The sequence below is a fragment of the Neoarius graeffei genome, chromosome 14 (assembly GCF_027579695.1).
Source record: "Neoarius graeffei isolate fNeoGra1 chromosome 14, fNeoGra1.pri, whole genome shotgun sequence".
NCBI lineage: Eukaryota > Metazoa > Chordata > Actinopteri > Siluriformes > Ariidae > Neoarius > Neoarius graeffei.
The window spans coordinates 50,448,576-50,473,126 of NC_083582.1; the positions used below are offsets into that span (position 1 = coordinate 50,448,576).

The 24,551-nt window shown below is 44.0% G+C and overlaps 1 protein-coding gene across 1 annotated transcript in view; it reads right to left on the reverse strand.

Moving 5' to 3' along the window:
• nrg3b (neuregulin 3b) overlaps positions 1–22,439 on the reverse strand; it is a 350,798-nt gene extending 328,359 nt beyond the window's left edge. Inside the window, exon 1 of the mRNA XM_060939918.1 lies at positions 21,611–22,439. Within this exon, the coding sequence (XP_060795901.1) occupies positions 21,611–22,439 (829 nt within the window). The remainder of the gene's footprint in view (positions 1–21,610) is intronic.
• Between the last annotated feature and the right edge of the window lie 2,112 nt (positions 22,440–24,551).

Here is a 24,551-nt window from a genome sequence, read left to right on the forward strand (position 1 = left end):
CTTGATGATAGTTCGTGCTCTGGAGAGAATACGGGAGTGTGCGATGTCTGACAGAGAGTACTGGATAACAGAAGGGGTGTAGGGTGCATGTGTAGTGTTAAGACCTCAATGTTTAAGGTGGTCGACCCACTATGGGTGCTGGAAATGGATTTGGTACACACACATGCACTCAACTCGCACATATGGCTCCTAGTAGCTGCTTCTGGGGTAGAGCAGTGGCCACACCCTGGGCAACAGTGTCGACCCACTGGTTGAACTGTGTGGGTAGCTGATCTTGTGGATTCCAGATCGGTGACTTGGGAATGCTTTTCCCAAACCCCCATTTATGCTCTATGTTTGTTGGCAGCAGGACAACATTTCGCATTTATATAGCAGAAGTCAAGCACAACTTGATAAATGGCACTGATGCATAGATGCTGTGCAGATCCCAAGTGCAACTAGGTGAATGGACAGGATCATTAAGACTCTAGTCAGATGAGCATTGCAGACACAGAAAGCAATGGCAGACTACTGTGTCTAATTACCTGCTGAAAACCCTTATCATCATGAAGCAACATACTACAAGACAATGGGCAGGAAAGAACATCATTGCAAACATTAGAGCATGCCAGGACAGGACTCAGTGGAGGAAGGAAATTTGTGATGCTTTGAAAAGACAAGGACGGTTAAACATCATTAACGATGAAACCGTTTAACAACAACAGTAATAACAACAGAAGGGAAGCTTATGAAAGTTAGATCCTCCAAAACTTGGCCATAATGAGAAAAGAAGAGAGAAGTGTGTCTCCTTTAAACATCTATGTCCCTTTCCTCCAATTCAGGAAGTATGGTAAGACTGCAGTGCAAGCACCCATAAGTCAGGCAGAACACAGCTGGCTGACAGCATCTAGACTCCCAGTAGGTTTGCTGGTTGCTTTCACGAACTAGAGCAGCAGAGTGCTGTCAGCAATGGGCCAGCATATCCCACATGCCTTGCTCTCTCCTACTCTAATTACTCCCGCCTCCAACATGGTGGCACTCTGCTGAGAATGTGCAAATCTCACTTCAATTCATCCTTCCATCACTGGGTAAATTGATACTGGAATCCAGGGGGCCCTTTGGATGTGGAATTTGATAGAGGGGAGCTAAGTGGCTAAGATCAGATATGATGAACTGTAATCCCCTTGGTACCAGCTCAGCTGTGTGTAATACTGTATTGCTGTAGCTACAGTATATTGCTTTTCGTAGTCTGTAAATGGGACGAAGGTCACAGAGCGCCATGAACGGCCATGAGCATCTAGGCTGCTGTGTCTTACATGCCTGTAATCTGGATAAATTACAGCGCTCTCATAGATCACCATCAGCGGAGCAGGGCTGCAGTGCAGGTCTGTCAAAAGTGAACACTGAGGCTGTACTGCAGTACTCTACCGCACTCCTACTCTGGTTTCAGACCCTGACAGATACATCAATCCAGGCTTAAGTACTCAATTACCATAAGTGATGTAAGGTGAGTGTACATGCTGAACCCACTCTAGAGTAAAATTTGATGACAAGAAAATACTTGAGGTTATAATGCTAAAGTCAGGGTTGGTAGCTTTTTTATATACATCTGGAGCAATAACGGTTGACAAAAACCCAGCTTGTGCAGTTTTAGGAGAAAAAAATAACAGATCTTCCCAGACATACAGTACCAGTCAAAAGTTTGCACACACCTACTTATTCATAGGTTTTTCAGTATTCGGACTATTTTCTACAATGTAGAACAATAGTGAAGACATCAAAACTATAAAATAACACATGGAACATGTATGGAATTATGTGGTAAACAAAAAGGTGTTTAAATAATGAAATATTTTTCATATTTCCTCATCTCATCTCATTATCTCTAGCCGCTTTATCCTGTTCTACAGGGTCGCAGGCAAGCTAGAGCCTATCCCAGCTGACTACGGGCAAAAGGCGGGATACACCCTGGACAAGTCACCAGGTCATCACAGGGCTGACACATAGACAACCATTCACACTCAATTTAGAGTCACCAGTTAACCTAACCTGCATGTCTTTGGACTGTGGGGGAAACTGGAGCACCCGGAGGAAACCCACGCGGGCAACATGCAAACTCCGCACAGAAAGTCCCTCGCCGGCCACGGGGCTCAAACCCAGAACCTTCTTGCTGTGAGGCGACAGCGCTAACCACTACACCACCGTGCCACCCTTTCATATTTTGGTTCTTCAAAATAGCCAGCTGTGGCAGCGGGGGCATGGTCAAGCGCTGGTCTGTGACAGGAGGGCGGAGCCAGGGAAGGTGAGTGGCAGAATCACTACACCTGACGGTAATTAACCTGTGTTTTGTGTGTTTTCCCAGTAACCGCGCCCTATTTAAGGAGGCAGAGGGAGAGCAGAGGAGAGCTCATCCAGGGACAAGAACACAGTGTGTGTGTATATATATATATGTGACGCTACCAGATTAAGAACTGGCGAGTAAACTGAAAAGTCGGAGAAATAAAAAGCCTGTTTCATCTGAAGCGTTGTCCTGCCGTCCTCTGTGCTCCACCCACACTTTAAAGAGCTCTACACCAGCATTTACCTTGATGTCACTTGGTACACTATTGGCATTATCTAAACTAGCTTCATGAGGTTGTCACCTGGAATGCTTTTCAATTAACAGCTGTGCCGCATCAAAAGTTAATGAGTGCAATTTCTTGCCTTCTTAATGTGTTTGCGATCCAACAGTAAACAGTAAATAATAAAAATACAGTAAATAGCCCTATTCCACAACTGTAGTAATCCATATTACGTCAAGAACCGCTCAACTAAGTAAAGAGAAACGACATCCATCATTACTTGAAGACATGAAGTGTCTTTTAATTAAAACAAATAAAGAAAAACTGTTGAATTAGAAGGTGTGTTTAAATTATTGACTGGTACTGTAGCATTTAAAGTTTTTTTCGGCAATGGTGTCTTTTGTCAGTTTCTGTCAGGGTGTGATTTCCAGGTATATTCACAAAGCTTGTAGCACTCTATATCTGCACTATAAAGTGATTCCTCTCGTACACTCTTCCTGAGACATCCTTTCCACATTTAAAATAAGGTTTCATTAAATATACATGTTTCCTCCAACACACATTCCACATGTTTCTCTTTCTGTGCATTAACATTTCAGCATCTGCCATATCATCCCCATGTGTCCACAGTCTCTGCATTCCAGTGGACATTTTGCTCCCATAAATCTCTCGGTGACATTAAGGAAGCATAAGATGGTCTTCAGTGCCACTTATTGCAGCCAAATATTAGGCCATGTCAACCTCCCTGCCTCCCACTAGACTGTAAAGGGTCAGGCATGCAGTATGCTGAATTATTATACATACAGGACACTTTTTCCATGGAATAAAACCCTTTTTTTTCGTGGTCCGGTTTCCATCAAATCCTGCGCTCTGATTGGCTGGCGAGCGGTTCCATATCCTACGATATGGACCCCAGTTACGGACCCTGGTTACGGACCTTTGGCAACTCACTTGTTCACAACAACAACAAACATAGTAGCATTTTTTGTCAACGTTTATTTTCACATTTCTCAGGAGAATAGCATTAATTTTACAGCATGGATAGCGATAACGACAGTGTTCACAGCGAAAGCAAGTTTTACTACCCTGATGAAGACAAAATAAAAGAAAACATTTTGGGAGAAAACTGAAAACCTGTAACTGTTGCTAACACCGAGCAAAAACATGGCTGAATCCTGAATGACTCAATTTTGTATAAATAGGGGACTACATAGGTGGCAAAATGTAGTTTTTTTTCCTGCCATGGAAGTGCACTTGTATACCGAGGAGGAAGCCATTTGCATTACAGCCGTGAATGAGGATTCAAAATGGCGGCTCGCCTTGGCTTCGTTTCTTTTTGGGCGCTCTCGTTTTCTGTTAGAATTTGGTAAAGAAAAAAAATAAATATATTATTTACCAGCTTAAGGTATTGAACAGGGCCTCAGTCAGTACTTTCAAGACCTCGGTCATGGTATTTCATGATACAGACCTCCCAGCTGGTAAATAACATATATGTATTCTATTCCCTTCTCGCGGGTTTATTGATATCATGCAATATTGTTATCATATTGCTCATCCTCCATGTATTACGCCACTCTCCCCAATGGAGAATGAGCATGCACTATTGTTACAATATTGCACGTTGTCAAGACAACACAACGTCACACATCAAAGCTCATGCGGCTATCCCGTGACAATTTTTCTGCCGCGCATGTGCAGAATCATTTCTTTGTCCACTGGGAAAGAGAGAAGACAAGGCTAATCCAGTGCTACTGCTAGGATTAGCTATGCTATAATTAAGCACTAAATAAATAAACTGAAACTGAAGATGCGCTGAACACCCAAAAGGCTACTAAGACTTCATTAGATATTCTTCACGCATATTTACAAGAGAAAAACATACCAATGGACATCGAAAAACTGAAAAAGAGACACACTGGAGATGTAAAACTTCCTTGCTAGTGAGTAACTGTGAGAGTTTGTGAACAAACATGGCTGCAAGGTTTGCGTCGTTAAAAGCAGAAGATTTTGAGAGAATTTTGGCTGCCAGGTCGGTCTGTTGTGTGTAGTTGTTGATTTTGATTTTAAAAGTAACTAAGTAAATTACACAGGGAAAATAATAATAATATTCGGCTTTACTGTGCTAGCATTGGCCTTCGCTAACACTATATCGGCTGAAAGGTAACTGAACTGCCACACTAACAGCACAGTCACAGGTAAGCTACCATTGGCCTTTGAGAATGCTGATATGAAGTGTGTATGTATAATAATAATAATAATAATAATAATAATAATAATGGGGTTTTTTTTCGTGGTCTATCAGATATATTCCATTCAGCTACTCATCTTCGACTCGTTCAGTATCATGCTAGCTGAATGGAATATATCTGATAGACCACTCAAAGCCAGCCAATATTATTTAAATGTCACTGACAAACAGGGTCAGGTTGGAGAGGAACCTCTGTCCAGCCTGAACATAGATGGTCACTCGGAATCTTACATACTGCATGGTCAAATCTCTTCAAATCCAATTTACGGTAGGAGTAAAAATATTTTGGGTCATGCTTGGCTTGGAGATATCATTACCATACCAGAAAGTAAAGTATCAATCCCTTAGGGTCTGTCTGTCTTCCTATATCTCTTATCATTTTTGATTGGTAGTTGAGGGTCATGTGACAGTCCTGTTGCTGGTATCTGGGGAGAGCAATGTGTTGATGGCAGCTGAGCCAAAGCCCAGATGACCTCCCCTGGGTCTGCTCTAAATGGATTTCTGTTTTTCATCTGTAATCCTAAGGTTTAAGCATGTGCGACACTGAGACTGCTGATGCTGCTGACGTGAACGGTTGGCATGTTCCAGGTTAGCACATCAAAGCAGCACAGTGTTCGCCTTCACTCCTTTTACCTGAAAACTGTTCTGTTTGATTGACTCGACTGCTATTTCCTGGTTTTGTAAGTTTCTAGCCTTGCATATTCCCCCCCCCTCCGTTACCGTTTCTTCCTCCAAATGCTTTCATTCCTGACAGAAACCCATTCTAGCACACTACTTTCTGACTCTTACCATTCTATCATGAAATATATGTGTGGAATAACAAAGATGTTTCGGCTGGTGTGCCTCTTTCCCAATTTCACCAGGAGTCAGCAAACTGCTCTATGCCTTCTCACCTCCTCATACAGGAAGCAATGAGGCTGTGTACAGAACAAGTACACCAAACAGAAACACAGACACTGGACGCAAGGGGACACACACACACACACACACACACACATGTGCACAGACAGGCAATTTAAGAGAGACCGTGAGAGATAAAGACAGGTAAAATGAAAAATGAAATAGCTAAAGAGGAGAGAAAAGAGGAGAGCTTCCACAGGAGTAGAAGAAGGTGAAGTGCAGTAGAGCTGGAGACATTATATATATATATATATATATATATATATATATATATATATATATATATATATATGCAGTTCTCTAATTTCACTACTATTCCTAAAAATGGCTGCAATCCCTGCTACAGAACAAACAGAGATTAATTCAAGTGCTATGTGTGGTGGGATGTGTTTGAGTGATATTAAAATGTTCTTAGTCTCGTTGATCCTTTTCTCTCGATTGGAATAGAAGCACAGCCTCTCCCAAATGTATTATCATACAAATCTCACCTACAGTGGTGCTTGAAAGTTTGTGAACCCTTGAGAATTTTCTATATTTCTGCATAAATATGACCCAAAACATCATCAGATTTTCACACAAGTCCTAAAAGTAGATAAAGAGAACCTAGTTAAACAAATAAGACAAAAATATTATACTTGGTCATTTATTTATTGAGGAAAATGATCCAATATTACATATCTGAGAGTGGCAAAAGTATGTGAACCTCTAGGATTAGCAGTTAATTTGAAGGTGAAATTAGAGTCAGGTATTTTCAATCAATGGGATGACAATCAGGTGTGAGTGGGCACCCTGTTTTATTTAAAGAACAGGGATCTATCAAAGTCTGATCTTCACAACACATGTTTGTGGAAGTGTATCATGGCATGAGCAAAGGAGATTTCTGAGGACCTCAGAAAAAGCGTTGTTGATGCTTATCAGGCTGGAAAAGGTTACAAAACCATCTCTAAAGAGTTTGGACTCCATCAATCCACAGTCAGACAGATTGTGTACAAATGGAGGAAATTCAAGACCATTGCTACGCTCCCCAGGAATGGTCGACCAACAAAGATCACTCCTAGAGCAAGGCATGTAATAGTTGGCAAGGTCATAAAGGACCCCAGGGTAACTTCTAAGCAACTGAAGACCTCTCTCACATTGGCTAATGTTAATGTTCATGAGTTCACCATCAGGAGAACACTGAACAACAATGGTGTGCATGGCAGGGTTGCAAGGAGAAAGCCACTGCTCTCCGAAAAGAACACTGCTGCTCGTCTGCAGTTTGCCAAAGATCACATGGACAAGCCAGAAGGCTATTGGAAAAATGTTTTATAGACAGATGAGACCAAAATAGAACTTTTTGGTTTAAATGAGAAGCGTTATGTTTGGAGAAAGGAAAACACTGCATTCCAGCATAAGAACTTTATCCCATCTGTGAAACATGGTGGTGGTAGTATCATGGTTTGGGCCTGTTTTGCTGCATCTGGGCCAGGACGGCTTGCCATCATTGATGGAACAATGAATTCTGAATTATACCAGCGAATTCTAAAGGAAAATGTCAGTACATCTGTCCATGAACTGAATCTCAAGAGAAGGTGGGTCATGCAGCAAGACAACAACCCTAAGCACACAAGTCATTCTACCAAAGAATGGTTAAAGAAGAATAAAGTTAATGTTTTGGAATGACCAAGTCAAAGTCCTGACCTTAATCCAATCGAAATGTTGTGGAAGGACCTGAAGTGAGGACTTCATGTGAGGAAATCCACCAACATCCCAGAGTTGAAGCTGTTCTGTACAGAGGAATGGGCTAAAATTCCTCCAAGCTGGTGTGCAGGACTAATCAACAGTTACTGGAAACGTTTAGTTGCAGTTATTGCTACATAACGTCGCTGTCAGGTCAAAACCTGCTATGTGACATTTTTCCTTTTTTACAGGAGACGTAAAAAACTGAATAAAACTCTGAAATAACAAGCTGAGAAGCCAGTAAAAGTTTACTTGTTCTATTATTAGCTTTTCTAATTAGCATAAATGGAAGCACGAGGTCAAAATTGACCAATCAGCATAGAGAACCCAATTTGACCTAAATTGTCACATAGCAGGTTTTGAACTGACAGCAATGATAAGGGGGTCACACCAGATACTGAAAGCAAAGTTTCACATACTTTTTCCACTCACAGATATGTAATATTGTGTAGGTGCAATAGGCTTATCGAATTAGTATCATGTAAAAAGGGATCAGTCTCAAATTCATTAATCATTAATTCAAGTGTCTAATAGTTTATAGCTAAACTATTAAAATCAATGTGGTGATGTTGCTATAGTTTTAGTGACTATTGTAGCTCTAATGTAATACGTTTACTCTAGATCTATAACATTCATATAACAACCAAATGGGCGATGGCAATTAGAATACTTGTTTGGCAGAGGTTGGCACTCAGTGAATGTTGTAGCAATAGACAGGACACAGTTTATTCCAAAGATACCATTTATTGAAATAGCTGACATGAATTAGGAAACTAATACTGATCAGATATAGCAACAATAGCAGCCAAGGAACAATTCAATATAAATGGTGATACAATGTATACAGGTAATAATCAGTAGTGTATAGAGCAATAGTCACTAGTAAGTAGAATAGTAACCAGCAGTAAACAGAGTAAGAAATCAGCAGTGAATATGATGATAGCTAAGGCACTAATGGTGATCAGAAGTAATAGGCTATATGCAAGTGTTCAGTGTAGGGGCAAGTGAATGTTAAAATGTGAGAGGGAAATCACGTGTTTATGTCTGTCTGTGTGAGAGTGTGTGTGGGGGGTAGGTGTGTGCGTGCGTGTGCGCAGCTGCACACTAACGAGATGAGGAGGAGCTAGGGAGAGAGGGTGTATGCAGGTGCACAACAAGGAGGAGGGGAGTGAGGAACGAAGTTGTGTGCACGTGCGGGCGAGATGGGTGTGGTATGTGAATGTAATGCGCGAGCCTTTGTGCTAGGCCTTAAACCCAAACTTCTACTCAACCTTAGCTACTCCTGAAATCCCAATGTTGAGGGGTGTAGTGTGACGGAGGGAATTAAAAAGAGAGCGAGAGAGAGAGAGAGAGAGAGAGAGAGAGAGAGAGAAAATGCATGCACGATCTAACTAAATACAGATAGTAAACAAAGCAAATCAAACAACACATGGTCTAAGACCGACTTTCATGTGAATCAAAATGCATACATTTAAACCATGAATGAATTCAATTAAACAACACTCTTCACATTAACTAGCCGCAACCAAGACTAACAATTGCCCAAATGCCAGCCTTACTTGAGATCGCTCTTACTTGGTGACTGAAACTCCGCCGTCTGTTATCCGAAGACAGCACAGAGCGAAGATCCAGGGAGAAAACAGTTCTGTTCCTTTTGCTTTTACAGCTTGTCAGCTGAAGATCTTCGGTGTCCCGTCAGTCGTCCGATGATCTGGAAGGAATCTTGTTTGTAGTTTGTCAACGTTGCGAAAGGGAAAAGGGATCCAGTCACCTTTTCTCTTTAAAATACTGTGTGGGCTGCAGTAACTAACCGGTTCAGTTATTATTGCAACTATGCGAAGATCAAACACATTGAACTTTGGCTAAAGGTCCGGTATCAATAGCTCGTTCTTTGTCCTTTGTTCTTCTGTAGCACAGATGCAACAACGTCTCTTTCACGCATGGGATCCACCGCCAGAGAGAGGGAATTTCGATTTTACTGCGGGTTTTAAGCACAGTCGTGATGTCACTGTATTTGGCATCCAGTATCATCTCTGTATCCAATACCATTACAGGGAGTCAGAAAAATGGGCGGAGATAGAACATGGCATCAAGTACAGGGATTTTTGTGTTCAATGCTGTACAGTGGAAGGGAGAAGATGGTTCATAAAGTGAAGCAGGGAATTGGTTACTATGGCTACGGCATGGCAGCCCCCCCTACAATTGGATCATTTTCCTCAATAAATAAATGACCAAGTATATTTTTGTCTCATTTGTTTAACTGGGTTCTCTTTATCTACTTTTAGGACTTGTGTGAAAATCTGATGATGTTTTAGGTCATATTTATGCAGAAATATAGAAAATTCTAAAGGGTTCACAAATTTTCAAGCACCACTGTAAAGATGGATGTTTGTGCATCTGGTCACTACAGGCCATTTCATCATGCACTTGCCCAGAAGACAGTGTATGCAGGCTCTAGCTAGAGTGGAATAGATTGCATTAAATTGTGACAGATTACCTTTACACAATATGGCAGAAAAGAAATTGAAGTCTATTTTACAAGCAGCCAAACCTCATCCTTTTATTGCCACTGAGGATGAACTTAAAAACGTCACCCATTTCCAAAAGCAACACTTATCACAGGATGCAAAGGCCATGTGGAGTGTGTCACAATATCACTAGCCCTAGGGGCAGCTCCCAGTCCTGCAAACACATAAAACTCAAGTCATAAAGACCTCAGCTCTGTAACCACTGCTATCTCTATCATGCCCGGGGATGTGACTGAAAATATCGTCAACACATAAATAAATGAGTGCCATGAGGTCTGTAGAGGCTTTCAACCCTAACCCATAACCACCCTCCATCCAGTGCTGGTTCATGGCTTGTTCAGTACTTGCCCTTAAGTACAGCACTTCCTGCATGAGGGTAAATCCAAATCACTGGCATGGCAAATTAACATAATGATCATGTTCCTGAATATAAATGCAGAATATGAATCACAGAATATATTAGAAATTGAGGACATCTTCTCACTGTTGTTTGACCAATATGTTGTTAATTGGATAAAATATGTGATATTTAATTATCATTTACTCACTCTTCAGGATTGAGAGAGATTAAAGGTGCTTTCACATCTATTAGTCCATTTGCAGAGTCTGAATTAGAGTGAAATTTGATACGTTCTACAAACCAAAAACCAAAAAAAAGTTGGCTAAAGGATATGAAGAGTTGAAATGCATGCAGGAAACTCTTACCTATTAGTCCATGTGCAGCAGTGAAATTTGATACTTCTGGTTTGTTTGCTATTTTGTTTGGTTTGCTGCTTGGCTGGCACACTGAATATTACACAGGAAAACCACTTAGATGAGTCAGATGCCTATTACAATCACAGCCAAACAAAGGGTCAAGATCGAAGTTGTTGCTTCTAGATTACTGGTTTTTGCTTTACCATCACAGGAAAACATGAAATCCATGCTTGTCTTTTGACTTGAGGTGAGCATGTTGCCTTTTTGGGTGATTAAATGGATATGGTGTTTTAAAACTTTGATATCATTTCACAATCTAATAACTTTGCCAATTCTTGTTCAATTGCACAGTAAATTTGCCAGTGTAAAATATGCAGTGTCAAAGTATTTTAATTCTTTCGGAGTTCTTCCAACAATGAAATTGAACAAGATAACTTCCAGTGTGGGGCGGCACGGTGGTGTAGTGGTTAGCGCTGTCGCCTCACAGCAAGAAGGTCCGGGTTCAAGCCCCGTGGCCAGCGAGGGCCTTTCTGTGCGGAGTTTGCATGTTCTCCCCGTGCCCGCGTGGGTTTCCTCCGGGTGCTCCGGTTTCCCCCACAGTCCAAAGACATGCAGGTTAGGTTAACTGGTGACTCTAAATTGACTGTAGGTGTGAATGGTTGTCTGTGTCAGCCCTGTGATGACCTGGCGACTTGTCCAGGGTGTACCCTGCCTTTTGCCCATAGTCAGCTGGGATAGGCTCCTGCGACCCTGTAGAACAGGGGTCTTCAATCCTATCCGCAAAGGGCCGGTGTAGCTGCAGGCTTTCATTACAGCCAAATTGGAGGCTCCCTTGATTGTTGACTGGAGACGAGGGTGAAATGATTAAACAAGTGAAATCAGGTGTAGCTCCTGCTTGGTTGGAATGAAAGCCTGCAGCCACACTGGCCCTTTGTGGATAGGATTGAAGACCCCTGCTGTAGAAGGATAAAGCGGCTAGAGATAATGAGATGAGATGAACTTCCAGTGTTGGTGAAAATAATTGGAGTTAACAGAGGTTTTACACTGTCAGTGTCACATATTTCGTGTTAAAGTAAATTGACTCTCTCAGAGTTAATTCTACACTGATTAGAGCACAATACCTTCCAGTGTAAAAAACATTTACTCTGAAAAGCCCCGCCCACCAACTTCCCCGCTCAAACTGACAACATCGACTCTGGCATCGCCATCTTCCTTGCATCGAAAGACTATGGTAAGTTTTTCCAAATAAACTATTAGTTGTTGTTTTTTCATTCATGCAGAATCTGTGTGTAAGAATAAAGGTACGTCGTCATTTACCATACCTGTCAATGTTGTGTACGTGTCTTCAAATACCGAATTTCAAATGGCTAATGTGATATCGGGTCGGCGGCTAGCTTAAATGTACCAGCCACATGGAGATAATTAAGGCTGACCATGCAACGCCAAACTGAACAAAAACAACACGAAGTAACGTTAATGTCAACGAGGACGGGCTGTTGTGTTGTGTGTTATGCTTGCACATTTATTCCAGTAAAAGAGCCAACACTGCATGTGTCGGGAATCGGCTAAAGTAGCTAACATTAGTGATTTGGTGTCTGTGGTGGCTAACGCGGCAGGGAGATAAATGTGCACGCTGGCATGAAGATTTTAGTCGAACGTGGCCTTGAATGAATCGGTTTCCGGTGTCGGTCGGTGCAGTCGGTGCTCTGGATGTGTTTACATACCACGCACCGTGGCTGCTAAAACATGGTCGCTGTTGCTAAAATTTCATACGCCGATCAATATCAATGATTTTTGATATGTTTTACTAGCGCGGTGTGAGCACATCAGCACAGGATGTCGTGTTGTCAGCTGTGGGGGCTGGGGAGGTGGTGGTGCGTGCAGAATGGCTTTAATTGTAAATTGTGAATCACAATAAATTGGACAGAAATAGTGTGTGCGCGCGCGCGCGTTGGACTTTGAAATATTTTCATACCCACATTTGAGATGGCTTTGTTTTCCCGTTTTTTTTTCATAATATGCACATTTTCTTTTTTCTTTCAGATTGTTCTGTAATGTACTGTGGTGCTCTGGTGGTAAGTAATAAGTTGATGTACTTGATACAAAATTGAATTGTGTGTGTTTGTGATTTTTAAAGCTGAAATAGGTCATTTCAGTTTGTCTATTTACCTTTTGTGCCACAGCTTATACTGCTGTGTTGTGGAGCATAATGTTGATTTCAGTTTGCTGTCTTTGCAGATACCATCATGTTAATCAAAACCAGAATCTACAATACACAGAAATATGTCAAGATAAACGAGCCAAGCCTCGAGGAATTCTTAAATTCTGGTAAGCCACAGTCAGTATGACACTGTCAGTTACACACCGTTGTTAAAACTAAAGGAACTAAGAGCGTTGGTGTGTTCATCGTATTTTTAAATTGAAAATAATCGTTGTCTTCACCTTCTTGGCAAGCTACCCTATGAGGCATGTTCAGGGGTCAGCAATTAAGATCTAAGTTTTGTGGTTGGTTTAGTTGAGTTGTATTTACAGTTGTACACCATTGAAAGATTCAGTGCCTGGCAGCATCAGTGCATTAGTAGCATGTTAGCACCTCAGACCATGCTACTAATGCACTGACGTGTTTTTGGAGAATGGCCTTGGTTAATCTTGAGCATTTTGTATGGATTGAAATATTGTTAGTTAGTTTGTTTGCTTTTCTTGGTCATAGCTTTCTTGAAGTTCTCAGTTCCACCAGTCAGTGAAGGTGTCAAGGTTTTTGATGAAACAGGAACTGAGGTGGATGCGGAGGTCTTCTCTGACATAGCGCAGCAGCCCAACACTGGCATACTTGCCATCAAATTTGATGACAGTATAATTGCTCTTTATTGATTCAGTGGAGCCCTGTGATGACCTGGCGACTTGTCCAGGGTGTACCCCGCCTTTCGCCCGTAGTCAGCTGGGATAGGCTCCAGCTTGCCTGCGACCCTGTAGAAGGATAAAGCAGCTAGAGATAATGAGATGAGATGAGACAATATTTACAATCCGATGAAAAAAAAAGAAAATCCAAAAGCTCAGAAGATAACAAAAATAAAAATATCCAAAGGTGCAAAGTCCAAAAACAAAAGGAAAGGCAAAATGCTGAACACTCAGAAGATCCAAAAACACAGTAAATACTTAGGTCCAAAAGAAAAGCAAAGTGCAAAACAAAGAACATGGTACAGAGGAAAATGGAGATAAACATAACAGCACAAAGACTCCGTGACAAGAGGACTGAACTCAGGGGGTATAAATACACAAACTAAATTGAACACAGGTGAAGATAATCAGGACTAAACATGCAATTAACACAAACACAAAACACAGGAACAGTGGCAGCCTCTAGAGGCCAAAATAAACATGACACGAAAAGGAAATAACAGCGGCCTCTAGAGGCCAAAACAGTCCTAGTCCTAACAGGACCCCCCCCCCTCTAGGAGCGTCTCCTGATGTTCCCAGGGCGATCCGGATGGGCCGAATGGAAGTCCCGACACAGTTCTTTATCTAGGACATCCCGAGCAGGAACCCAGCAGCGCTCCTCAGGACCATAGCCCTCCCAGTCCACCAGATATTGCAACCCGCCGCGGACCCGGCGGGAGTCAAGCAGGCGATGCACAGTGAACACAGTCTGACCCTGGAAGATGTGGGGGGGTGGGGGGTTCCTAGGGGCAGGGGCATACGTAGACATCAGTACGGGCCGCAACAGGGAAACATGGAAAGTGGGGTTGATCCTCAGAGTCCGGGGCAACTGGAGCCGGTAGGAGACAGGGTTCACCCTGCGCACCACCTTGAAGGGGCCAATGTAGCGAGGAGCAAGCTTGCGGTTCTCCACCTGCAGCGGAAGGTCCTTAGTGGACAGCCAAACCCGCTGCCCAGGGCGGAAAGCGTGTGCAGGGCTTCTATGGCGGTTGGCCTGAGTCTGGTTGGTTCTGGAGGTCTGTATGAGGGTCTTCCTGACCTTGCTCCAGGTCTTGCGACACCGTCTCACATATTGGTTGACCGAGGGCACCCCCGCGTCCTCCTCCTGGTCCGGGAACAGAGGTGGCTGGAACCCGAATTGGCACTGGAATGGCGACAGCTTGGTGGCCGATGACTGCAGGGTGTTGTGGGCGTACTCTGCCCATGGCAGCCAGGTGCTCCACAATGTCGGGTTATCCATAGCCAGGCCTCGCAGGGTGGTTTCCAGGTCCTGGTTGAGCCTCTCCGTCTGACCATTGGACTGTGGGTGAAACCCAGAGGAGAGGCTGGCAGTGGCTCCGATGACCTTGCAGAACCCGTGCCACACTTGGGAGGAGAACTGGGGCCCTCGGTCTGAGACGATGTCCTGTGGAAGACCAAAGACTCGGAAGACATGATTAAACATAAGTTTCGCTGTCTCAAGAGCAGAGGGGAGTTTGCACAGTGGTATGAAGTGGCAGGCCTTGGAGAATCTGTCAACTATGACCAAAATGACCGTGTTACCTTGTGACTCAGGGAGACCCGTGATGAAGTCGACTGCCACGTGGGACCAGGGACGCCGGGGAATGGTCAGAGGATGCAGGAGACCCTGGGGACACTGTCGTGGGTTCTTGGTTCTGGTGCAAACCTCACAGGACAGGACAAATGACCTTACTTCCTTCTCCATGTTAGGCCACCAGAAGCGTCTTTTCAGGAAGTCCAGGGTCCTCCGAGCTCCCGGGTGGGCGGTGAGAGGGGAAGAGTGACCCCACTGGAGAACCTTGGCCCGGGCTTGATGTGGGATGTACAAGAGGCCCGGTGGCCCCGTCCCAGGACCGGGGTCCTGGCATTGGGCTCGTCGGACAGCCTCCTCAATACCCCAGCGGACAGGGGCTACAATCCGGGACACAGGGATAATAGGCCCGACTTCATTCTCCCTGTTAGTGGCAGAGAACAGCCTGGACAGTGCGTCAGGTTTAGTGTTCTTGGAGCCGGGGCGGTACGAGAGGGTGAAGTCAAACCGACTGAAAAACAGGGCCCACCTAGCCTGTCGAGGGTTCAGTCTCTTGGCTTGCTGGAGGTACTCCAGGTTCTTGTGGTCAGTCCAAACCAGGAATGGATGTTGCGCTCCCTCCAGCCAGTGCCTCCACTCCTCAAGGGCAAGTTTGACCGCTAGCAGTTCTCGATCCCCCACATCGTACCGGGACTCCGCAGGACTCAGGCAGTGGGAGAAGTAAGTGCAGGGGTGCAGCTTTCCTTCCGAACGTTGAGAGAGCACCGCGCCGACACCACTGTCCGAGGCGTCCACCTCCACGATGAATGGTTGGGAGGTATCCGGGAGGACCAGAATGGGTGCCGTGCAGAAGCAGTCCTTGAGGTCTTTGAACGCCTTTTCCGCCTGAGGAGACCAGACATAAGATCCACCTGTCCCTTTGGTGAGGTCTGACATGGGTGCTGCTACAGAACTGAAGTTCCTGATGAACTTGCGGTAGAAGTTAGCGAATCCTAAGAACCGCTGAACCTCCTTAACGGACTTGGGAGTAGGCCAGTCCCGGACGGCCAGGGTCTTGGCAGGGTCCATTTGGAGTTGGCCTGTCCGTACAATAAATCCCAGAAAGGAGACCTCGGGAACATGAAATTCGCATTTCTGGGCCTTAGCGAACAGATTGTTCTGTAGCAGCCTCTGGAGAACCTGGCGGACATGGTGGCAGTGCTCCTGCACGGTCTTGGAAAAGATAAGGAAATAACAGCGGCCTCTAGAGGTCAAAACAGTCCTAGTCCTAACACTTTTAATGCCAATATTTCATGTTTTCTTTGAATAAATTGGTATTAAGTTATGGATATAATTGTTTGTGTTTTTTCCCCCTGCAAACATATTAAGTTTTGTGTCATATACACTACCGTTCAAAAGTTTGGGGTCACTTTGAAATTTCCTTATTTTTGAAATAAAAAGCACTGTTCTTTTCAATGAAGATCACTTTAAACTAATCAGAAATACACTCTATACATTGCTAATGTGGTAAATGACTATTCTAGCTAAATTCTACTAAATGTCTGGTTTTTGGTGCAATATCTCCATAGGTGTATAGAGGCCCATTTCCAGCAACTATCACTCCAGTGTTCTAATGGTACAATGTGTTTGCTCATTGCCTCAGAAGGCTAATGGATGATTAGAAAACCCTTGTACAATCATGTTAGCACAGCTGAAAACAGTTTAGCTCTTTAGAGAAGCTATAAAACTGACCTTCCTTTGAGCAGATTGAGTTTCTGGAGCATCACATTTGTGGGGTCGATTAAATGCTCAAAATGGCCAGAAAAATGTCTTGACTATATTTTCTATTCATTTTACAACTTATGGTGGTAAATCAAAGTGTGACTTTTCATGGAAAACACAAAATTGTCTGGGTGACCCCAAACTTTTGAACGGTAGTGTAGCTCTACATGGTGAGCCATAACACTGGGACTACACAAGTAGATCATGTGTAACACTGGTAGGAGTCAGTTAAAAATCAACACTCTTTGGAGTAATTTCTTAATCAACATGTAGTGTTAAGTAGGTTTAACACTGGGAAAGTTAAGTGTTAAAGGTCCCATGGCATGAAATTTTCACTTTCTGAGGTTTTTTAACGTTAAAATGAGTTCCTCTGACCTTCTTAAGTCACCCCAGTGGCTAGAAATTTCATAATGTGTAAACCAAACTATGCCCAACATTTGAGAATGGCGCGTCAAAACGGCGCGTTGATAAGCTCTTCCCTTTACTACGTCAGCAAGGGAGATGATCCCTATGCCCCCCCTCTGGATTCCCACCCACTGTATGAATTGCCCGCCCAGTTGTAGTGAGGAGACCATAGAGGACACAACAACATGGCATCACCTAAGCGAGCGAAACATGGAAATTGCGCTGTACATGGATGTGACAACACAGAAAAGAGTCTGTTTTTACTGCCGACAGGAGAGCCCCTGAAGACGCAGTGGCTTAATTTTATTTACTTCAATAATACGCCGTTGAGTCTACCTAAGACGGTGTATGTTTGTCGGAAGCATTTTCCTGAGGAATGTTTCCACAACTTGGGACAGTACAGGGCAGGTTTTGCACATCAACTGTCACTGAAGCCTGGGTCCGTACCAAGCATCCCTGCCGCATCAGCAACAAACACCGAACAAGTAAGTGTATAACTGTTAAGTCGTTTTGCCGTGTTTTAAAATCGGTGCATTTGCAATGGCTACATTAGCTGTGCAGCTAACCGCTTCCTGCAGTTAGCCAGGTACTCTGCGCTACCTCTGTTATAATAGCCAATCAAAACAGTTTTTACAAAGACACCCACATTCTTTTTTTTAAGTCACTCGTTCATTTTATTTGTTTGTTTGTTCAGTAAAAACCCAAACATTTGTTGAATTTATTTTATTTCCTCGCGTCGCACCTTAATGACGTCAGCGCACGGTATTTTTCCCTGATTCTGGGCCGGGGTGTCGTGAGTGGCAGAGCAGCTCCATCGCTGCGATCCATTGAAAGTCAGCCCTAGATCCAATCTTTTGTCGGGAGCCGAGGTCGCGCGGGCGGCCCTCCAGCGGCACCGGCCGCCCGTGGAGGCAGCGGTTCTCCCAGGGGTGAGTAAACGGCAAAGTCCCCACTCCTCCATGGTAAAACTGCTCAGTTTTACCATGGGCCTCAGGCTGAAAAAAAACCGACAAAGTCCCAGTTTTACCATGGGCTCGAGTTGTACCATTTTTTTAGACAGGGCGGACGGACCAGGGCATTCACCCGCCTGGCCGTGCCCGACGAGGAGTGCTCTCGGCCGGCTTGGGAGGCAGACGGCAGCTCTTCCCCCTCCCCCCATGGCACGCCCCCACCCTCTACCCTTCCCTGCCTCCTGCTTCTCATTAGCAAAACGACGCACTGGGAAAAGGGCTGAAATGGGGTTTTCTTCCAGGAGGCTATATCTACGTTACGAGGGTTCATATAACATCCAGAAGCCTCCACGATCCCGTTTAAAGCATCAACAAACCACCATGCCATGGGTCCTTTAAGAAATAACTCTTCAGTGTTGAAAGTGAATAACACTATGGGTGTTACTTCTCACATAGTGTAAAACTTGATTGACACTTCTTAGTGTAGCGTAGTGTAAAATATTAACTCTTACCAGAGTAAAATTGACTCTGAAAATTTAACTCTATGTTCAGTGTACATTTTACACTCTGTAGATAGGGGCCATATGTTCACTGAGGTAGTGTTGAAATTAACTCTTTAAGTGTTATATTAACACTGGCGATTTTACTGTGTGACCTCAATTTTTAACAGCATGTGTGGAAACAGGTCAAAATTTTATGTTTAATGTTTCTTGTTTTTATCGTTTTAGGTATAGAAATGCCATTCACTGGAAAAGAAAACACATTTTGTGTGTTAGCGTACGCTCGAACACAGTCGAACAAGACTGTGCAGTGTGCATTTATGAGAGAATTCTCTAAAAATGCACCAACTGCAATGCAGATTTGGACATGGCACAAAAAGTTCAAAGACTGTCTTTGTGTCTGTGTCTCAGGCGGCGCGCATATTGAAAATGTGTGAAATTGTTCATGGATTCCACATACCTTTTGATTTTCTCATTCAGATTTTGAGGAATAAATCTTATATTGCTCAACATTAAGCCTGTTCAGTTTAATTTGCCTAGACTATGTAGTTTCTGGGATATTTACATCTCAAATAATATCAAATTTTTTGAAACACCATGTATATATATAAAATTTTATGAAAACATTATTCTCATAACCTTTTCTTTGATATTAATTTTCATATATATTACAACAGTATTTATATGGTATAATAAGATTTGTTTGATTATTACTTGAACGTTTAGTCTGTAGTAGTAATTTAGTATTTATTTAGTCTAAACCTGTCACATCACTCAGGCAGACAGCCAGTGTTTTAACTGCAAAAGTTCAGTTTGAGTTGTGTAAAAGAAACAGACATCTATCTCATCATCTCTAGCCGCTTTATCCTGTTCTTCAGGGTCACAGGCAAGCTGGAGCCTATCCCAGCTGACTACGGGCGAAAGGCGGGGTACACCCTGGACAAGTCGCCAGGTCATCACAGGGCTGACACATAGACACAGACAACCATTCACACTCACATTCACACCTACGCTCAATTTAGAGTCACCAGTTAACCTAACCTGCATGTCTTTGGACTGTGGGGGAAACCGGAGCACCCTGAGGAAACCCACGCGGACATGGGGAGAACATGCAAACTCCACACAGAAAGGCCCTCGCCAGCCACGGGGCTCGAACCCGGACCTTCTTGCTGTGAGGCGACAGCGTTAACCACTACACCACCGTGCCACCCAGAACATGCAAACTCCACACAGAAAGGCCCTTGCCGGCCACTGGGTTCAAACCCAGAACCTTCTTGCTATGAGGTGACCGTGGTAACCACTACACCACCGTGCCGCCGACATCTATCTCACTTGATAAATTGTGAGACACTGATCAACAGTACCTAAGAAGAAGGGAAAGTGTTTTTTAAATCAGTTTTACATTCAATCCAATTGTTCCTTTCAACTAAAAAATTATGAGTTTCTGCTTTATCATGTCAGTAAACTGAATGGCATTTATGTAATTTATTCCAATTTAATACTATATCAGCCAAAATTACTGGCTAAAATTGGATCATCTTTTTTTTTCATATTCATCAGACTAATATGACATATCTATCATATATTTTTAAAAAGGAAATTAGGGTGTAAAGATGATGCACAGACTGATGCTCCTTCATAAACCACACTAAAATGAGTTCATTCTTAATGAATTAAGCATTAAAGTCCTATGTAAACTGCTGAAATTATCATCTTAAAGTTGATCATTGTTAGTGACACTCACAATTGGTGGCCTGTTTTTAGGACCCTGCTTTCTAAATAAACAGCCTTCTGGATTTGATTAGAGAATAACATTTAATTAGTACACAGAGTAGTGCTAATTCCCCACTGTGGCTCATCCTCTGGCTACAACTCATGCTGGTGCCATTAATATTCCCCATTTTTCTGAAGTGATGAAGTGATTTCATTTGTGCCTAGTTATCACATTGCTCAGACAATGGAGTTACTGTTCGCAAAAAGCATACATGAATTCAGAAACAGATTTGAATAATAGACATGTATAGAGAGATACACACTTAAAAAAAAAAACGATTCTCTGCTTGCAGCTTTTTCAGATCTATAATGAAAACCCCTCCAGATTCAGATCCTTCGTTCTTTCTCTTGTCTTCCCAGTAGTAGAGCTCTCAGACTAGTTTGCAGCCGCTGTCTCCAGTCTACCCGCCATACCTACCGCAGTACTCATATCTTCACTTATCTAAATGGAATCTTTTCCTTGAGACTTGATCTGTGCTGACAGAGGGAGCAGTGCCCTTTCCTCTTAAATTCTTCTCTCCTAACTATTCTCGCCTTTCTGTCTTGTTTGCTCTGTCTCTAAGGGTTGCACCTGATAAGGGCACATATCTCCTATGCTTGATCAACACTGAGATAGAATAGGCTAGTGCTACAGAAAAAAAATAGAATATCAGAGGAAGCCAAGAATATATAGGAATACCAAAAATATTATTCCTAATCATTAATTTTAAAAGATAGCAAAAACAGGCTTGAATGAAAGATCCAATTCCGAGTGTGCAGAGAAAGACAGAGGACTCATGTGAGCCCTCATTACCATGCACAGTTAATGAGCGCAGCAGCACCAGCACTATTACTCTGCTTGACTGGCTCTTTTGTAAGACTGATCTGAAAGCAGTGTCTATGTGAGTATATCCACTGTGTTACATACTAACTCTCCTTTGCATAAACAAGCTGAGGAATAAGAAGCTACTGCATGACTGAAATCACAGTAAAATAAATTGTCTGATAACAACCAGCAAATTCCAAAGTTGGAAAATGGGGAAAACTGAAAAAAGAAAACCGCAGTCACATATGCATAATGACTACACATACATAAAACACATGCAACACAGTGTTGCTGAAGTGTTGGGTTATTAGACTTACGTGTTTTGAAGCGGTTGTGAGGACGAGTGGGCTTGGTGGAAGGCCCCTTGGAGGCGCGTCCATGGTTTAAGCGCTGAGTAGGCCTAGTAGATGTAGTGATAGGTGGGGGCACTTGGGTAGTGGCTGTGCTTTTCACTGTAGAAGTAGTGGTAATTGCAGTAGTTGTGGTAGTGATGGATATTGGGCTTGGTGGTACAGCTCTTGATGAGGGATAAACATTTCGGCTGCCACCTGGACTTGGCTTTCTGACTGTGGTACTGCGTGGGGTTACTTCTTTTTCCCCAGGTATAGCTGTGCCATTCCCTCGTGTGCCAACCCTGTTATGAAGGTGTGGAACTCGATTCCCAGAGCTTCCCTCCACTGCCCCAGCACCTCTTGCCCCACTGCTGTTGCTGCTGTGGTTTGAGGATGTGCCTGATTGAGTCCTGTGCACTGTAGAGGTCCCATCTGCAGCTGAACCAGGTATTGGCCCATTAGTATTGCCTGGGGAGGTAGTGGATGTAGTGGTGACATCTGGGCCCTTTGGCAGGGCGCTAGGTTTCGAGAGGAAGATGGGGTCTTGCCCAATACCCTTGGCATTAACCAAATCAGTGGGCACGTAGTCCTGGACTGAGCCTACTACAATCCACTTGAGGAGCATAAGACTGAGGCCCAGTCCCACAAATCCCATCACCAAGGGCACAGCGCACAGCCATGTCTGTTGGCGGGGCCACATGGCACAGGGGCCACAGCGGAGGGGCCCCGGGACCCGAGGAGAGGACTCTTCAACCCCAGGCTCCTCCAGGGTCATGGTCTCCATGGTGGCCCCAAGAGCTGTTCTCTCACTCATGCTGTTGCAGTTTAGGGCCTGGCTAGGAGGCAATGCAAGCAGGGGAGGGGACTAACCAAGAAACCAGGGCTGGGCATTTCATTAACATTCAAACATGCACTCATCCACAGCTACAGAGACAGATGCAATCTCTGACAGATCATATTAACAGTGAACAAGACCTTAGCCTACACATAGCTACCTGAATACAAATTCTCAACAATACAATGTACAATAATTACAAGCCAGGAATAATTACACACACACACAAACACACACACACACACACAAATGCTGTAGCACAGACACACACTCAGAGATCAGAGGTAAGTGAGGAAAGGGAAGGGAGAGGGGGGGTTTGAGAGACGTGCCTCTATCCAGTTCAGTGTCCAGAGAGCTAAAGATAATTCCCAAGATGCTCCAGTGAATAGAAAAGGTGAGAACAAGAAAAAAACAAGGTTGACAGACAGAACAGTGGCTCGAGGACACTGCGGCTACCGTTAGAAATACGATGTAAATCCAAGGCTGAGTGAGAATGTACCCGGCAACTCCCTGCTGCAGCCCCTCTCACAGCTGCACCAACGCAGCAACCATCGCAGCTGATGCAGCCCTGCCTTTCAGCGTTTCTGTCTGTGGGTTTGAATTGGAAAGCTCTAATAGCGGTGGGTAGCAAAGCTTCACTCCAAAGGCACGTTTGCAGCTCACTCTTTCCACATATACGCCAAGCTTGCCCTCCTCATCTCTCTTCACTCACCAGTGGCTCTCCAGCCGACTCAGGCAGACGGTAATCTCCTCCCCAGGAGGAAGCAGCTGAGCGATGGACAATGATCCAGGGGAATTAATCACAGAGCGCAGAGAGGGGCTAAATCCATTTGATTTTTTTTTGACAATCCATGCCCTTAGTTAGACCCTTGTGCCCACACACATCCAGACAACTGTCCAAGGTCCATCCATGCGCTCAAATTGAACAGCAGCGCTGCCTCCAAGTCTGCTACATTCCCACACTAAGAGACACAGACACTGGCACTAATACAGTTAAAGAGAGAGAGCACACCAGAGTGCTAGTGAAGAAGGAGAGAGCATGTGAGTAAGCATGAGAGAGAAAGAGAGAGAGAGAGAAAGAGAAAGAGAATCAAGTGAGAAGAGCATGGGAGGAGGAGGGAGCGCTGCTCTGAAAACTGATGCGGCTGCTTTTCTTAGAGGCTGCAGTGTGTGTGTGTGTGTGTGTGTGTGTGTGTGTGGAGGGTTGGACTGTGAGTCTGTGAGTGATGCTGTCTTTCTGTTTCTTCTGTCACCTGTTTCCTCCTCCTTCTGTGCGACCACAATTTCTAGTGTGTGTGTGTGTGTGTGTGTGTGAATAATGACAGATTTAGCAGTAAATAAAGGGAGGAGCAAATGCAAAAAGCTTAGAGAACTATAAAGAAAATGAATGAGAACAAGATGGGGACAAGGGGAGGAGGAGGAGTGAAATGAAAGTGGAGTATGCAGTAAGTGTGAGGCAGCAGCGCTGAATGCAAAGCTTCAAGGCTTGCAGACACTCCCCCTGGTTCCCTAGAGGGAGATAGAAGAGAAATTGTATCAAATATGGGATATGGAAGTTAGAGACTGTAGAGAAGGAAAGGGGTGTATGCTTTTGTCATCGAGGTGCAAGTGTCACACAAGCAACACCAACCACAAACCACAGAAACATTATACAATCATTACATGCTTTAGCAGGCGGCACGGTGGTGTAGTGGTTAGCGCTGTCGCCTCACAGCAAGAAGGTTCTGGGTTCGAGCCCCGTGGCCAGTGAGGGCCTTTCTGTGTGGAGTTTGCATGTTCTCCCCGTGTCCGCGTGGGTTTCCTCCAGGTGCTCCGGTTTCCCCCACAGTCCAAAGACATACAGGTTAGGTTAACTGGTGACTCTAAATTGACTGTAGGTGTGAATGGTTGTCTGTGTCTATGTGCCAGCCCTGTGATGACCTGGTGACTTGTCCAGGGTGTACCCTGCCTTTCGCCCGTAGTCAGCTGGGATAGGCTCCAGCTTGCCTGCGACCCTGTAGAACAGGATAAAGCGGCTAGAGATGATGAGATGAGATGAGACATGCTTTAGCAGAATGTTGTGGGTCCTAGCATTTTATATGGACAGAATAA